The sequence below is a fragment of the Podarcis bocagei genome (assembly GCF_964188305.1).
Source record: "Podarcis bocagei genome assembly, chromosome: 5".
Lineage (NCBI taxonomy): Eukaryota > Metazoa > Chordata > Lepidosauria > Squamata > Lacertidae > Podarcis > Podarcis bocagei.
Genome location: NC_138129.1, coordinates 79259040 through 79276874, shown reverse-complemented (window position 1 = coordinate 79276874; position 17835 = coordinate 79259040). Strand labels below are relative to the sequence as shown.

At 44.7% G+C, this 17835-nt stretch overlaps 1 protein-coding gene across 3 annotated transcripts in view; it reads left to right on the top strand.

Annotated features, from left to right (window-relative positions):
* The first annotated feature begins 12858 nt into the window (after nucleotides 1–12858).
* The window catches only part of FNBP1L (formin binding protein 1 like), a 73531-nt gene continuing 68554 nt past the window's right edge, over nucleotides 12859–17835 (top strand). Inside the window, exon 1 of one of the 3 annotated variants that reach the window (XM_081195029.1) lies at nucleotides 12859–13260. In XM_081195029.1, coding sequence (XP_081051155.1) covers nucleotides 13237–13260 — 24 coding nt within the window. In that variant the 5' untranslated portion in view covers nucleotides 12859–13236. The remainder of the gene's footprint in view (nucleotides 13261–17835) is intronic. The other 2 variants (XM_081195026.1, XM_081195027.1) reach the window with 2 other exon arrangements.

The following is a 17835-nucleotide window of genomic DNA, read 5'->3' as shown; positions in this document are numbered from 1 at the left end:
TTTTCTTCCAGGGACAGAACGTATTCTGTCTAGTCGCATCACGTACAGTTTGCTCGTAGATCCTGTACCATTTCAGCACGTTTTGGACTACCATGCTAATCACACTTACCTGGGTGTCAGCCCCAACAGGACTTCCAAGAAGACATGGTTGGAAGTGTGCTGTTTTTTCAAAACAAATCTGTCCAAGTAAGTACTTTTTAATTTGTTTAAGGAACCACATTAATTTACTTTTATATTTTGAGATGACTATTTAGATATTTTGAGAAAGTGTTATTGATATGACTTACTGGCTATGATCCAAAAATCCAGTACATATATGGAGACTTCTCCTGATGGGAGCTTCCATTCTTCTCCATGATAAATTTCTGGCATGCAGAAATATGTATGTGCTGTATTTTCATCTCAAGCAGGATTAAATTCATTGTGTATAGAATGCAAGATAGATCACTTTTTTCATGTCAGTTTTAATGGTTTTCTCTTAAATACAACATTATGTCAAATAAATACCGGATTTGTGAATAATTCAACAAGTATATCAGCTATTGTATAGTCTTGCGTTAAAAGAAAATTGCAATAGAAGCAAGACAATGTCAGAGTTGGAAAATCTCCAGTTTCCGCCAAAGTAATCAGCTCCTTACGTTTTGTGTGCAAATGTTCTCTTTGGATCCGCTATTTAAAATTTCCTTTCTGGTATTAATTTGCGCTGCTTTTTAAAATTTCTCAGCTTCTGGAGTTGAATGTATGGAAATGGGCATTTTTGGTTGCGGAATTCCAACGCTTACGACTGGAAAAAGAACTAGAATCATAGAAGTATGCTAAGAGCACAGAAAGACCTGCACGGCCCAGAAATCGCAAAGTAAGAAATTATAAAATATCCTGAAGTTATTTTCCTACAGTACTCCCAACCTTCATCTTAAGTAATGTTAGTCATAATTGCAGTAATGCTATTGTGTGGTTTGGGCTCAGGTTAGTAGCTGTTTCCACATCCATCTCCAAAGCAGTTCATTAATAAATTCAGTTGGGTGTGCATTTAATATTTGCTGCTTGGCATGTATAACAGCTTTTCTGGCTGCAGTGCACTAGGCAAAGGTTAATGCAAGATCAGTCCCAGGGTGGTGATGGCATAATTAAATGTTCCCAAGCATGCTTTGAAATGAGAACTTGAGGCCTGGGAAGGTGTGGAAGCATGACGCTGCCTTGCATAGGAGAAGACCTTGGCTGCGATCCAAAATGCTGCGCAAGTACTTCCTCTGTGCTCAGAGAGCCCTTTGGACTCGCTATCCTCAAACAGAACCTCTCCCTGCCACATGGCAAACTCAGGACTTTCAGAAGCGGTTTCCTTTTTGTCTTCAGTGGGAGGCTCCTGTTCAAAGAAAGCAATAAAAACAACTCAGCAACAATCCTGCTGGGTGTGCCGAAATCCTTGGGTGTGCCTGAAGTCGCTCTTTGGATTCCAGCCTTTGTCCTGTTTTCACACAGGAGGGCATTTTCTCTGCTTAATGTAGGAATACGTGCATTACCAAGCAAGCAGCCTTTTACCAACAACAAAAAGCTTTATCCCCAAATCAGATGAGATGACTTCTCAATTTAATTTGCTTTGTCTTCCTTCTGTTCCCTGCCCAAGCCTTGAGCCAGTGGTAGTTTGTAGAGAGACAGACAGGCAGAAGCGAGGATCAGAATTTTTTACTTAATATAAAAAATTCTTTGCTGGATCAATCTAGCCTTCTGTCTCCTGCAGTGGTGGACCCCATTTCTCCCGAAGTAGAATACAGTGGTACCTCGAATTAAGTACTTAATTCGTTCTGGAGGTCCGTTCTTAACCTGAAACTGTTCTTAACCTGAAGCACCACGTTAGCTAATGGGGCCTCCAGCTGCTGCTGCGCCGCCAGAGCCCAATTTCTGTTCTTATCCTGAAGCAAAGTTCTTAACCTGAAGCACTATTTCTGGGTTAGCAGAGTCTGTAACCTGAAGCTTATGTAACCTCTAGCATATGTAACCCGAGGTACCACTGTAGTAATCTTAGCAAGACCAGAAATTTGTACCAAAGGAATGCTGTGTGTTCTGCAGCGCAAATTTCACCACAAAGAACCAAGCGAGACATGTTGTGGACTTCCTTTATCTCCTTTGCAGAAAACAGCTGTTTTATGCGTAAGGGTGGGTATATAATTTTCAGCACAGAAACAGCAAGAGGGGTGGGGAAGAGTTAAGCAGCCCCTACCCTGCTTTCAGCTTCTCAAGAGTGGCTCAAGGAAAATCACACTCAAATCCATGCATTTAAACAGAAATAAAATTTAAATTTTATTTAGTTCTTCAATATATTATTAACTGACTTCTTCTGTGTCTCCTCCCCAGTCTTGTTTCTTTTAAAAGTAATCAGCGAAGAAGCTCCACCTAGTGATCAGCCTGTGTTTTCAAAAGCGATGAACTAGAAAGTAAGTGTGAAACTAGGGCTGTACGTTTCTTTCCTGCTTTGAGCAATTGCCTGCGACAAGTGCTACACATAAATTTAATTCCACAACGTCATGCTGTAAGTTCATTGCTATAATTAATATACAAATACAGTGGTGCCTCGCAAGACGAAAATAATCTGTTCCGCGAGTCTCTTCGTCTAGCGTTTTTTTCGTCTTGCGAAGCAACCCTATTAGCGGTTTAGCGGATTAGCGGCTATTAAAGGCTTAGCGGCTAAAAGGCTATTAGCGGCTTAGAAAAGGGGGGGCGGAAAAAAAATCGGAACACTCGCAAGACGTTTTCGTCTTGCGAAGCAAGCCCATAGGGAAATTCGTCTTGCGAAGCAGCTCAAAAACGGAAAACCCTTTCGTCTAGTGGGTTTTCCGTCTTGCGAGGCATTCGCATTGCGGGGCACCACTGTAACACTGTGCTACTCAGTGAGCTGTAAGTACTTGATTAGCAGTTTTCTGGAGGGAAATGCTCAAGTATGTCTGTTGAAAAGAACAAATGCTTTCATGAAATATCTTGACTCGCACAAGCTTCCTGGAGGACAAAATTGTTTGGGGTCATTTTGTGGATGTCTTGAGTGCAATTAGTTCCCACCGAACACTGGAAAGCTACTGGCCCAGTGTTGTTGCTGCAAAGGTTTAAGTTACAGGATCTGCTGCACAGCAAAAGTGATTGGTTGTTACAACTGAGCCTCCAATCTCCCCAGAGACTAACTCATAACTGCTGTCATCTACTCATGCAAGTAAAATTATTTTGTGTGTTTCAAATTTAGTTATGTTTGGGTGGGTGGGTGGCAGGGGCGCCGACTTATAAAAAATATTGGGGGGGCCCATACCAGGGTCCATACTGGCGGCAGGATGGCAGTGGTGCTATTGCATGCAAGAACCGGCCTGCCCTCCCCAGGCTTCGCGCCGGGAGGCGGCCACCCCCTCCTACCAACGTCACCTTAGCCGAACCCAGAAAAAAAGCCCCGCTCCGGCGGCGGGAACTCCCGTCCCCTCCATTCTCCCCTCACCCCGGTCCCTCGCCGGCGACGAATACGCCGTTCCTCGGCCCCACGGCTCCATTCCTTTCTAAAGTCCCGCCGCTGGGGGTCTTCCTCTGACTGACCGACCTGCCCGCCCCTTCTCAGGAGCTCCCGGTCACTTTGGGAGGCGCGCGCCGGAGTCCCCTGCGCGGTTTTTGGCAAGGTGCCTAATAATTTTCTTAAATTATTGGGGGGGCAGAGCCCCCCCCAAACGAATTTTTGAGGGGGCTCGGGCCCCCTCAGGCCCCATGGAGTCGGCGCCTATGGTGGGTGGGTGGACAGCTGTAAGTATGTTTTCCCACTAGGTACCACTAGGTGGCGCTCATGCATAACACAATAATTTATTGCGGCTGCCTGAGAAATGACGTTTCATAGTGAAACTTTCTATCTTAAGGAAACTTTCCTTTAATTATTACAAAGGTTTGATGATTAACTTTAAAGAAAAACAGGGATATTTTTTCATAATGAGTATGAGTATTTTAAAATGTTATGTGGGTTAATCTCAGCATTGATTTTAACAATGTAGGACCCAGATATCCGAAAGATCAACTCATTTTCTACAGGTCCTCTTGGGTGTTAAAAGACTATCCGAGTGGGCCCAATTGGTAGTTCCACCACTAAATTAGTTGTGAATGGAGGTGGAAGCCCTATAGTTATTAAATTTGTTCCCCACAGAAGTGAGTCTGGCCCCTTCATTATGAGCTTCATGTGGTATGCTGAATATATATATACCTGAAATATAGATATACATAGATATAGATAGGTAGATATATGGGCTATTCTGTTCTCTTGACTTTTTTGCACATTGAATGATGGGTAAGAAATTGAAATTTATCTGTATTTCACGAGATTTATATGCTGCTTGATGGTAATAAAATGTCAAGACAGTAATAATAATAAAAGCAACTATTAAAACATAATTAAAATCAGTGACAAGCTGAAGGCCAGGTTGAAACACATGTCCACATCCTATGCAATAATGAAATAAGCAATTCTATATTTATTGTTCATTAGGGGTTTGGAGCTATGTTACTGCTACCCAACCTTTCTGAATGCATTTTGATACTTCTTTAAAGCTGAAATCTGCATCAGAAACGCTGAACAAAGTCCAGGGGATTGTGGGTTGAGCAATCTTATACTTAGCATCCACCAGTTCAGAGATAGCACTGCTATGTTGGTGGAATGGCTTGCCAAATCCTGTGCCCCTCAGTTTAGGCAGAGAGGGTAAAAAGGAAGAACAGTCACAGAGGAAACAGAAATGCAATATATATATTTGGAAGAGAAAACATGTTTACAAATATACATCTACATATGAATCTTCAGGCACACTACTCCTTTTCCTGCATTGCAGGGGTTGGACTAGATGACCCCTGAAGGGTCCCTTCCAACTCTATGATTCTATTATTATTTTGCAAATTAATATGAAAGTCCAATGGAACAGACTTATGGGTGAGTCCATATGAAAGTGACACAGACTAGAATTTGACTGATCTGGCTATTTGTACCCCAGAGTGGCACTCACTTTATTTGGTTTCTTGATCCGAGATCTACAATACAGGACGGGGTATAAAAATTAAATAAATCAAAAATTCAACAAAGGATTAGTGGTTACTGACAGTCAGTTAGATTAGCTGTCTCCCCGTACATTTGCATAATATCTTTGCACCTATGCACAGAGATCTTTGGGCCCTAGCCTATATATGGCTAGCATAGCTTATGGGACAGGATACAGTATTGCAAGTGTAGGCTTCCGCTAGCACAATAGAACTTCACCTTCCTCTCCTCTCCCCTGCAGCCCCTCCCCCCATGCACTCCCAAAATCTTTTCCGGAGGGTCCACCAAACCCCCAGAACAGATTCTAAGGGTGTCAACAGCACTGGACACATTCTGTGTCTTTGGCAGCACTGCAAAAACATGCATGGCTTATACTGGACGTCGTTTGCCAGCCAAACCACTGTGATCTATTTACTTACTGATCTATAATTGCCTGCTCCTCATTAATGCATTTTCCTGAACTTTGCCTCGGCAACTGGGGATTTCCATTATCTCCTGGGGAGATTTCTTATAACCATACCACATGCAAATCCCTGCTTTCTGGCACAAAGCTATAAGCAAATCATAGCAAGAAATGTGCGCCGATTATGCTAATCCAATGTTGCGATTGACATTTTGGCCCCTGAACTCCTCATCCATACATCTACATCAAACATGGCAATTACAAAGCATGACAGCTGATGTCATGCTCCATATGCGAACCACTGTTAAAAGAACAGTTTAAAAAGGGATTGTGCATTTCAAAGCCAGTGTTGTGTGTGCGCTTTTGCTTGAGAAACCTGGGAGTACAGCTAGATCTAAGAAAAGGAGGAAGAAGCTATATATTTTTTCCACTTTCAGCGGTTGTTCTGTACGTTTTATTTATTGAAAATATTTGCAGGCCATTATTCACGACCAAAATGGCATTGCAGAGCGGGTTACACTATTAAATCCTTCAAACGCCAACATGAAGCAAAAAAATAAAGCAGCAAAAACAGTATAATTTCATCAGAGCAGGCCTCTAATCCAGTAATGACAGCAATATCCAGGCACATAAACAAGGTACTTCCAGTTCCTTGATTCTCAGAGAATTATATCTTATCAGCAGGAAGCACACTTAAATTGTATCATCAGGATTTTGAGATTCCCTTGTTATGAATCATCAGATTGTTATGGGAAGATGAGGTGCATTTTCAGCTCCCCCCTCTGCGTAAAATGGTACCTTTCTACTGTATGCCACTTTTATCTGTTTTAATGGTGTGCTATATGGGTTGTGAAGAAGGACTGAAAAGAAGCATGGTACCCCACACCCCTCATTTTTCCTCCTAGCATGGGGAAGGGTTGAGGTGGCCTGCTTCCTTTTCTCTGCAAACAACAGGAGCTGTCCGCATCGCCTGCGCTCCTGAGCAATGTTCCACTGTAAACAAAAGGTTGCCAAATAATGGCAGGCTCACAGAAAGAATAATCAGCGTGTATCCTGGTGATAACTTGCCCCTGAAAAGCTGCCAACGTTCAGATGTGCCAGAACTTTCCAGAGTTTTCATTTGCAAGGGGCTAGAACAGCCAGTTTGTTCAGTCCCAGAAGAAAACGGTTCAAGCAGAAAGGTGAGGGACAAGACTCAGAAGAAATGAAGATGGAGCACAACCCGCCAGCCTCAGCAGCAGGGAGGAGAAAAACATTCCTGTTCCTTCCCGTCTAGTAGCAAGAGAGAGGTTGTGTGAGCAAAGACCCCTTGTTTAAGAACGCTTTGAAGACCAAAGGGAGACCGCACCTCTTTAGAATTGACACAGCTAACACATTTTTTTTTAATGCACTACTACAATGTCACATCAGGGGCTTCAGTTATTCTCCTTTTTTCCTATTTTACAGAAGTATTGTTGTGGTACTGATTTTTCTGATCTTTTCTTATTTTAACAAAATATTCTTCCAGTGTAGGTGTGCTTGAATCTGTGGCATGTTTCCAAGGGATTAGCTTCCCCATGCATATTTCCTTTAATTAGTCTGCACAATGTGTTGTTTTTCTTAGAGGTCTTCCTCCCAAGTTAGCAATGTCCTTGTTTTCACATTCCTTACTTTATGAGATTTGATCCAGTCCTCCATGGAGATGCTGTACAAAAATGCAACTTTCTTTTTTAAAGGGTGGTAAATTACACACAAGACTCATGATTCTTTTTTACCATTCACTTCTCTCTCTCTCTCGCTGCATCTATTATTTATTCTCTTTAAAAACATGATTTGTCTTGCTTTGTTTTATGATTATGGTTTATCCGTACAAGCCTATATAGTGGCACCGTACAGAGTTCCATGGGTTTCTACTGGGGTACTGCTAGGTATTTAAAAGATCTGGGATGGCACAGGACAAAGTTTTGCCTCTGGGAAGATTCAGGTGGCTGGGATCTCATTGGCATGGTGCTTTGTAGTGTGCCCAGCCACCTTGTAAGCAGTGGCTGAAAAGGGGGAGGAAGAGACTTAAGATCTGGAGTCCAGAACAAAAGACTTTGGGCTTGGGCCCCATTGGGCAACCCCCAACAATGCCCCTGGTTCCTGTCCCCCAAGGAGCTTAAAATCTAATAGATGATGGGAAGGAAAAAAAATGAAGAAACGTAGTGACACTGGTAAGGATGAATGAAAATGAGCAAATATAGTAGCTATTCAGAATGTGGATTAAGGGAATGAACCAATGACCACAGAAGAAGTGGGTTTGGTTTCAAGAAGAAAGCCTGTAAGAACATTTGTTGGCATCCGTTTGCCTCAAGATACAATGGTGTGCTCTTCCAGGAGTGAAGTCAAACTGCTGTGTTAGCAGCACATCGTGATCTCTCCTAGGCACAAGCCTGGGCAGTGTGTGTGAGGTCCTGGGCTGCCCACACAACAAGACCCACATCTTGGCCTCGCTAATGTCATTCAAAGGATATCAGAGGTCCTGGGTTGCAGCAGTTGCCAGAAGGAGGTGAACAGGGCGCCATCCAGCTGTCTTGGGGACTCCACTCTGGATTTGTGTAGGGTTTACTTCTTAGCCTTTTCTTCTCCTAAGACATGGGTAGGCAAACTAAGGCCCGGGGGCCGGATCTGGCCCAATCGCCTTCTAAATCTGGCCCGTGGATGGTTCGGGAATCTGTGTAGAATGAATTCTGAGTAGAATGTGTCCTTTTATTTAAAATGCATCTCTGGGTTATTTGTAGGGCATAGGAATTCATTCATTCCCCCCCTTCCAAAATATAGTCCAGGCCCCCACAAGGTCTGAGGGACAGTGGACCAGCCCCCTGCTGAAAAAGTTTGCTGACCCCTGTCCTAAGATATCCAGCAAGGCAAAACAAGGGACTTGGAAAGTGGTTGGGTGATGGATAGGTTTGAAGTTTGTGGCACAGCTACAACTAGGCCAAATTGTGGCACACATTGGGCTTGTTGGAAATATGTGAGTTGCCTTGAAGAGAGGACAGCCAGTCATTAAGAGTTCAGGATGGGGGATGGGCATATTTTACTTGAACCATTAAGCTGTATGACCCAGCTATGCCCCACTGAAGCAAATCACACAACTTAATTTTAGCTATTGACTCATCATCATCTAATTATCCAATCATGCTCGAGTAGTTCATAAGTTTCTGTTATGACTCAACCTACCTGTCATTTGTTTTCCTATTTTGCAATCTACCCCTCGTTTAAATGCACAGAGTAAGCGAGGTGGTATCTTTCCTCAGACTAGCAACAGTTTGGAGAAAATTATCTGAGAACTGTGTTTTTGCTTATGGACGTCTAGCAATGAAAAGATGTCACTGATAAGGCTGAAGATGTTTTTCTTGTAAAAAATTCGTTTGAGAGGATTTCCCTTTCTGCTGGGCAGACAAGTTGCTTTTGCTTTCCCTTTGCCAACTGCAGTCTACATTGGCTACACCTTCCCTTCTTTTCCCTTTTGGATAGCTGCAAGGTTTCTCAAGAAGTGCCCGTGTTCCAAAATTTACCTCTACACTACTGCTTGAAAGTCAACTGCACGAACGCCAGCAGAACTTTCTTCAGACAAAGCTCGCTATTTTTCTTTCAGAAACCCAACATGGGAGACAAAACTTGCTTCCCCATAAATGCACTTTACCTTTTCCGCAGCCCCACCCCCTCCAATATATATTCTTGGTGCTACCTCTGCAGTTTAGAATTTAATGGACCTAAGGTAGTCATGTCTGCTATTTTCAATGGGTCTACTCTAAGTAGGACCAACATTGGGCACAACCCAAAGAGTTTCTTTATGTATATAAAAAGATTTGTCCTATGGTTTGCCAACCCTTTCCAGTGTTCATATTGCCCTCTGGTATCTCAAATTTCTGGAGGCTAGAAGTGTCCCTTTTCTCTTCAGAAGGTTACAAGAGGCCCAGGATACGTCCCTCTACATTTAAGTCAATGCCAGGGCAGTATCGTAACAAACGAGGTTAATTCGAGGCATGGTCATTGCTAATGGGCTGTTTTAATATGGCTGTTTTAAGATACAGCACCTAAGCACGTTCTACTTAATTACCAGTCTGTTCACATGGCTCCTAATTACTGTATTTTCTAATTTGCTCATTAAAGAATCTCACTACTACACTGTTCCTTTTTTGTTTTAAGAAAATGGAAGTGCCCAGTAACTCACCTGTATGAGACAATCCATACTACTTAGTATTTTGATTCCCCCCCCTGAAGAAGTGTAATGCAAATAATTTCCACTAACAGTTAAAACCATTATTTCTGATCTTCACGCTTTGTTTTTCCTGTGGTTAAAAGCAAAAAAATATAGGGGTGCTAACTGTGCCTGTGTGGCTCATACAATGCCAGTTTTGATTTGTTTTTACTTACTTTTGTATTAGATGTTAGTTCCACATTTAGATAAACTGAGCATTTGGGGATAAGAGTTTGTGACAAGATTTAAGAGTGTCCATGAAGGGTATAAAAATCCACAATAAATTATTTCAGATAAGTTGCCTAAACCAGAAATAAAATTGAGAACACAGGCCATAAAAATAAATGACCAATACCACCTTAAGACCAATCTTTAAAACTGGGTGTGTGCAGGCAACAGATTCAAATACCCATGCAACCATGAAGTTCATTAGAGACCTAGCATCAGTTGCTATTTCTTAGACTAACCATTGCACAGGATGGTTGTGCAAATGCAAAGTTTTCAAGTTATCATATTGCTTCACTTCCAATCAGTGCATATCCTGTAACTTTTAATGCTGAAATCCTGTAATTTTTCATACTACAAATGTGCTGTGGGGGGGTGTCCTGCTTTCATTGCACAATAGTCTTCAGACAGTGAAAACGTAAAATTGGGGAAGCATCACAGAATAACTAATAAAGCAGAATAAACCCACCACTAATGCGCTGTTATTGTATCAAGAACGCATCACATCTGGAGAGGCCTTTTATTCACTCATTACTATACAGTATCTAGCCCTGGGCCACCTTGAATCTGACTTCTGTGGAACTGAATGTTTTGAGGTTTACAGAATGTGGTTGGTTACATTCACATGAACAGTTATGCTGTTTAGCGCTCTAATTCTCATGAGCCACCAAGTCATTCCATGCATTCAATCAGTGGTCCTACTCATGTTCCCCCCACTGGACAAAAGGAAGATGGGCTGCATTTGACATTACTAAAATGGTGCAGATGTGTAGGGAGTAGCATAAATAAACCACTTCCTATTCTGTTCATTCCTTGAACAGAAGGACTGGCCAGACCTGGAAGTATAATGAGTGCAAACCAAAAAGTGTGCACTCCTACAATCTTTCCTCATTCACAAGTACAAATGTTGAACAGGGGAAGGCAGGAGGGTCTACTTTCTCTCAAACAGTTATTGCTGGAATAACAATGTTTCACTGCAATCAAAAGCAAACTATAGTAATTTGTGAAGTGGCTTATAAGGTATGGGTGGGACGCGGGTGGCGCTGTGGTCTAAACCACAGAGCCTAGGGCTTGCTGATCAGAAGGTTGGTGGTTCGAATCCCAGCGACGGGGTGAGCTCCTGTTGCTCAGCCCCTGCTCCTGCCAACCTAGCAGTTCGAAAGCACGTCAAAATGCAAGTAGATAAATAGGTACCGCTTTGGTGGGAAGGTAAACGGCGTTGCTTTGTGCGCTGCTCTGGTTCGCCAGATGTGGCTTAGTCATGCTGGCCACATGACCCGGAAGCTGTACGCCGGCTCCCTCCACCAGTAAAGCGAGATGAGCGCCGCAACCCCAGAGTCTGCCACGGCTCGACCTTTACCTTTATAAGGTATTCAATGATGGAGCTTTTTTCAAAGTGGGACTTCATCCCTGGTATTACGGCTATTAGATGAGAAGCCACTTTGAACAGTGACCCTGCTTATCTTAAGCAGTGCACTGAATTTTAGATTTCATTGGAGGTAGTGTGACTTCCACACTCAAAACAACAATTAGCAGCCAACATTTTTGTTTCTTCACTTTGCTCCAGCAGCTACAAAAAATTCCTGGCCATCTCCTTCCTCCTGGAGCTTGAGCTTGGCAACTGTTACTGGAAACAATTCCAGACCGAGTGTTTCTAAGCATGTGCAGAGTGACCTTTCTTTCTGAAATGGAAGATTACTAGCTTCTGTCTTTTAAAAAAGACCAACGGATGCATTACCCTTCAAAAATGGCTAGAACCTGTACTTCCTGTTCTGAAATTTGGCCAAGGGCTTGGTTGAAAAAGGCTGCCTGCCTTCACCTTGAGGCATTATCGCAGTCCCTGACTGTGCTCAGATAAAACGAGGCGGCTGAGTTTAAGGTGGTCGTAGTGTGGATTTTACCACTCAACGTTTGGAATTAATTAATTAAAAACAAGAACCAAAGCACCTAACTAGGGAAGCAGCAGGGCAGGGAACGGTCTGTGTGCTAGAACCTGGATGTCACAGCCAGTACCATCATTAGGCTAACTAGGCATCAGCCTTGGGCACAGACCTCAGAAGGGCTCAGTACCAACTTTTGAGGGGCACAGTTATGCAGATCCTCCAAGTGTCCTTATTTTCCAGGGACAGTCCTGGATTTACAGAAGCCATCCCAGTTTCTAATTTGATCCTGGAATGTCCTGCTTTTCCTTAGGACGTCCCTATTTTTATTGGAGAAATGTTGGAGGGTATGGTAGGACATCCCTATTTTCATTGGAGAAATGTTGGCCGGTATAGTGTTATGTGACTCCTGAGCCAAGGAGATAAGTAACTATACAACCTTTAGAAGACATCTGGAGGCAGCCCTTTATAATGAAATTTTCTTAATGTTTAATGTTTTATTAGTATGTTGGAAGCCGCCCAGAGTGGTTGGGGCAACCCAGTCAGATGGGCGGGGTATAAATATTATTATTATTATTATTATTATTATGACGGGATAGAACCTCCCTATTTTCAACGGAGCAATGTTGGAGAGTGTGCATTATACGGATTATTTTTTGTTGCCTCTTATAAAATTCTGACAGTAGTCCATTTTATATTTCGAATAATTTTATCACTTTTAAAGGAATTCATACAAAGACATTCCTTTTGAAAATCGAAGCTAGTCTTTTTTGTTTTAGAGAGGGGTGCAAGCTGTCGGCCATGCCGCAAAAGAGCCTGCCACCTGCGCTGCTTGGCGCGCGAAGTTCCTAGGCGCAAAGAGCGGTTTGCTCGCAGGAGGAGCGCAATCCACGCCTCGCCTGCGCTCACCTGCCACCTGAAGCGACCCAGCTGCCGCCTCCTCTTACCTCCGACTGCCGCGTCTCCTCACGGCGCTGCTTTGCGCGCGGAGGGCGCGTCCCTCGGGCGGGAACAGGAAGCGTGCCGCCCTAGCCACCCCCGACGGAGCCGCAGCCTAGGCTCGCGTCTTGTCCCAGGGCCTCCCTGAGGAGCGGCGGTGGCGGTGGCCGAGCCCGCCCCTCTCCCAGCCTCCATCGCGGCTGCCCGCCTTCCTCCTCCTCCTCCTCCTTCCTCCTCCTCTCCCAATTCCCATCCCCAAGCAAGGCGGAGCTGGAGATTGAACCTTCGGCTGCCGCTACCGCCGCCACCTCTCCGCCCGTCTCTCAGGCGCCCGAAGCGAGACTGCCACCCCCTTCCCTCCCGGTGCTAATTTCGAGGGGGCGACGCGGGGGCAACAAACAAGGGGCGGCGGGGGTCGCGCCTTCTCCGGCGGCAGCAGCAGTAGCCGAAGCCGCAGCAGCGCCCTGACGAGAAGCGCCACAAAGGAGCGCCAGCGGCGGCGGAGCTTTGCGCCGCCTGCGGAGTCGCCATGAGCTGGGGCACGGAGCTGTGGGTGAGTAGTCCGCCCTTTCATTGTGTCTGGTGGTTGGGAGGGGGGGGTCGGGTCCACCCTCCGAGGGAAGAAAAAAGGGAGGACGGCTTCGTTGGGGGGGCGCTCCTTTGGGGAGGCACCGTACCCGGGGATGCGCGCGGGTGGAGGAAGTGTTGTGGGGAAGCGCCCGAGGGGGGTAATGGGTACTGAGGGGAGGCGAGTGGGGTTTTTTTGGGGGGGCGGGTCGGGGAATTTCCCCTGGATAGGCGAGCAGAGGGCTGGGAAAGGGGTGGGGGACGCCACACAAATCCTCATTTGTAATTTTCTTGGTGGAGGCGACCCCCTTATTCATCTTCCACCCCAATCTCCCCTGCTGGCGTGTAAAGCGGGGTGCCCCTCATTTCAGGACCCTGGGAGCGGTGAAAGGCGGGTGAGACCCCCGCATCGGCGCCCCCTCCTCCTCCTCTATGGGCGGTGCGTGGGTTGCTCTGGTTTACTTGCCATGCAGGGTCTCCCCCCCCCCCCTTCTCTTTCTCTGTCTTCTTTCTTAAACAAAGGAAAGGTGTTCGGACACAAGCCAGTAGTGGCACATTGAATGCGCGGCTTGGTGAGATAAGCCGGTGGCTCTGCGCGCAGTTTGTGTATGTAGCGAGCCCCCCCCCTCCCTCCCCCCCCCCCCCGCTTAAGAAAATAAAGGTGAAAATGACTTTCAGGTTTGATTGCTTCCCTTTGGTGTGAGTCAGCTGCGCCTTGGATCCTGCTTGAAGAGTTTCAGACAATACTGGGCCACTAGGGAAGGGCTACGACGAGAAAGCGATGTCCCGGGGGGGGGGGGGAGTCGAAAAAGACGAGGCGAGGGGCTTTTGCTGAGGGCGCTGCAAGCTCCGTTTGGAAGACAAGTTGCAGATCCAGCCTTTATTTGCGTTCATTCGAACTCTAGGGCTAAAGTCAGAGGAATTGCAGTCTTATTGTTGATGCAGGTCAGGCAGGCAGGTCTGAGTCACTGGGAAACCCATATATTAACATTCTAAGGCGCTGCTCCTTGGTGCAGAAAATTTTGTGCATAGTACTACACTGCTTTCTGACAAATCCTTGGGTGGGTCGAGAAGCAAGCAAGCGGCTCGTTTTGCTGTTCAGTGGCACGCAGTTTCCTTTCTTGAAAATCTCATTACTTAGAGCTTGCTGATTGCGACAAGGGTAGGAAAGCCAAGGTAAAAACAGCTCCAAGGAGCCAATAACATGACATAGTGCCTAAGGCACCAGCTGCCAATGGTCCGTTGTACAGATGAGCACTCCCTCAGTTGGTTCAATAAATGGAAGGAGGGTCATGGTGAACTTTTGAGGTTGGGGAAATAATTTTGAAGCCCAATTCTGAACCATATAGTGGCTGGTGCATGACAGTCTTCAACAAAAATGACGTAGAGCTATTAAAAATAGGTTTTTGTTGTGTGTATGGGCTATCAGCAAGCCCTGTCATTCAGTGCTTTACACTTGGCTCTAGCTTAAGGGGTACTTTGATGTTGGCTTCAGTAGACTACAGAGATTTTCCCGTCACCATCTGCATTATATTACAATAAGCATTTTTACAAAATTTAGTATTACATCAAGTGTTTATACACACCGTTAGCAAAATAAGGACACAGAAATACTGTATAGTCGTACCTCGGAAGTAGAACGGAAGTCCTTTCGACTTCCAAAACGTTTAGAAACCAAGGCGCACGTTTAGAAACCAAGCTCCTGCAGCCAATCGGAAGCTGAGTCAGACGTTCTGGTTCCCAAGAATGTTCACAAATCGGAACACTCACTTCCGGGTTTGCGGCGTTTCGGAGCGAAAACGTTCAAGTCGCAAGAGTAAGCTTCTTAACATTTTATATCCTGTTGGTGTCATGTCAGGTTATAGTGTTTTCGAACCTGTTGGTTTGAAAATAAAATACATATGTTATGTGTATGTAGGCAGCAGCAATAAAGCTTGAAATGTGTCTGTTCATAACCCCTCTTTTTGAGGGATAGGTAAAGGAATCAGGCTAAGCATTTAGAGGGACGTGGGTGGTGCTATGGGTTAAACCACAGAGCCTAGGACTTGCTGATCAGAAAGTTGGCAGTTCGAATCCCCGTGATGGGGTGAGCTCCCGTTGCTTGGTCCCTGCTCCTGCCAACCTAGCAGTTCGAAAGCACGTCAAAGTGCAAGTAGATAAATAGTTACCGCTCCGGCGGGAAGGTAAATGGTGTTTCCGTGCGCTGCTCTGGTTCACCAGAAGCAGCTTAGTCATGCTGGCCACATGACCCGGAAGCTGTACGCCGGCTCCCTCGGCCAATAAAGCGAGATGAGCGCCGCAACCCCAGAGTTGGTCACGACTGGACCTAATGTTCAGGGGCCCCTTTACCTTTAAGCATTTAGAATATGGCAAGCAAATCGGCAATCCTAACCCTTGGGAGTTAGCTGCAATGAACTCAATAGGAGTTGCTTCTGATTGATTACAGTCTGATTGACTGGATTCTGCCATTATATGCTACTTGAAGTAGCCCTAGGTATCATCTTTTTTCTGTGTGTCTTTGTGTGTACCTGACTGCAGTATAGTACATAGTGGCAGGCTTTATTCAGAAGAAACAGTGCAAAACATGTACTGTATGCTTTTGTTCTTTACTATGTCATTTACCAGATTTTTCAGGTTTTCTTATCGTTTTCTCATTTTCTTGTTTTTCTGAATTTAAAGCTGACCTGGAAAATCCTTTGAAGACACAAATAAAAAACCTGAACTTTCAGTGCATTCTAAAACACTTGGTTTTTTCTTAAAATTAGGCCTACATTTATTCCTTGACTTTCTGTATGAAATAAACCTAAGCCTATGTCTTTTAAATTGCCGAAAACACAATGCTTACCCTTCCTCCTGTTGACTTGGTGCTGTTTGTTTCAGGTTGTCAGACCCTCTTGACCTGTGTAGATGATCTGCTGATATGTTCCTTTCTAAAACCCTGTCCTGTCTTGTTCTATGCCTCCTGAGTCGTAACAGTTTCTGAAGGGAAAAGTGTGCCATTTCTCTGTCAATATATATTGCTATTGGGCAGTAGTGCAAGTAGCAGCAGCTTCTTCTTCTCTGGCAATCACTCGTAGCCGTGTAAGATTGTCTTCCATAAACACGGTTTTAACAATGAATCCGTAAGTGACTGTGGAGGCCAATTCTGGATCCACACGTCCTTCCACAGTGGGGACATACGTTTCCGGGCGGGAGTTGATCACGGTGAGGGTTTGCCAAGCGTGCCTTCCTCTTAGCACCTTTCTCCCTTGTGTCCTGAGTTCGAGTGTCTTCAAAGCCCATGACACCTTTGGTACAAGCTGTTCTCCAACTGGAGCACTCGCAGGCCAGTATTTCCCAGTTGCCAGTGTTTATACTGCATTTTTTTAAGATTTGCCTTGAGACAGTCTTTGAACCTCTTTTGCTGACCACCAGCATTACGCTTTCCATTTTTAGGTTCGGAATAGAGTACAGTGGTACCTCGGGTTACATACGCTTCAGGTTACAGACTCCGTTAACCCAGAAATAATGCTTCAGGTTAAGAACTTTGCTTCAGGATGAGAACAGAAATTGTGCTCCGGCGGCGCAGCAGCAGGAGGAGGCCCCATTAGCTAAAGTGGTGCTTCAGGTTAAGAACAGTTTCAGGTTAAGTACGGACCTCCGGAATGAATTAAGTACTTAACCCGAGGTACCACTGTAGTTGCTTTGAAAGACGATCATAAGTAGCACTACTATTCCGGCATATGCAGTATTAATTGGAACCAGAGAAAAAATATTTATGCAAATGCAACAAAGCATTCTTCTGCACAACCAGTAGAAATGGGCGTTTATTTACACTTGTATTATTTTTATTTATCACCTACTCTTCACCTGTTATGGTCCCAGGGTAGGTCACAACAATTTAAAATGCATCATTAGAAACAGTTTTAAAACTTAAGCAATCACAAAAAAATTAGGGTGGGTCCTGAAGATATGTATCTCAAGTACCAGAGGCCAGGGTAAATGAAGCCTTTATAGTAGAAAGCAGTATTGAATCTGCTAGGTGAGTTTACCATCTGTAATATCACCCGCCGACTGCAGATTTCTCCTGCTGCCAGTGCCACTGCTGCTTTTGTGTACAGTGGTACCTTGGAAGTCGAACAGAATCCGTTCCAGAAGTCCGTTTGACTTCCAAAATGTTTGGAAACCAAGGCTCGGTTTCCGATTGGCTGCAGGAAGTTGCAAACGCTGCGGGTTGCGAATGTGCTTCCTGCATGGATCACGTTCGCAACCTGAGCATCCACTGTACTAGAATATGGAGTACTGGCCTTAGCTGGAAGCAACCATAGCTGGAAATACTTGTGCCTCATGTGACAGTTTTGGAACCACCTGGGTTCCTAGCCTGCTTCTTCCACGTTCCAGCACAATGGAGTTATAGTAAAAACTTTCCACCCATATTAACCACTGAACCCTTGTGTACTGGCCAAAGATTGAGGTTTCTGGCAAAACATGTCATCTTTGATCTAATTTATATCATGGTAGCATTTAGTCTTTAGCCCTGAAGACAGTTGCATTAGCAGGTGTGTCTCATTAATTTATGATG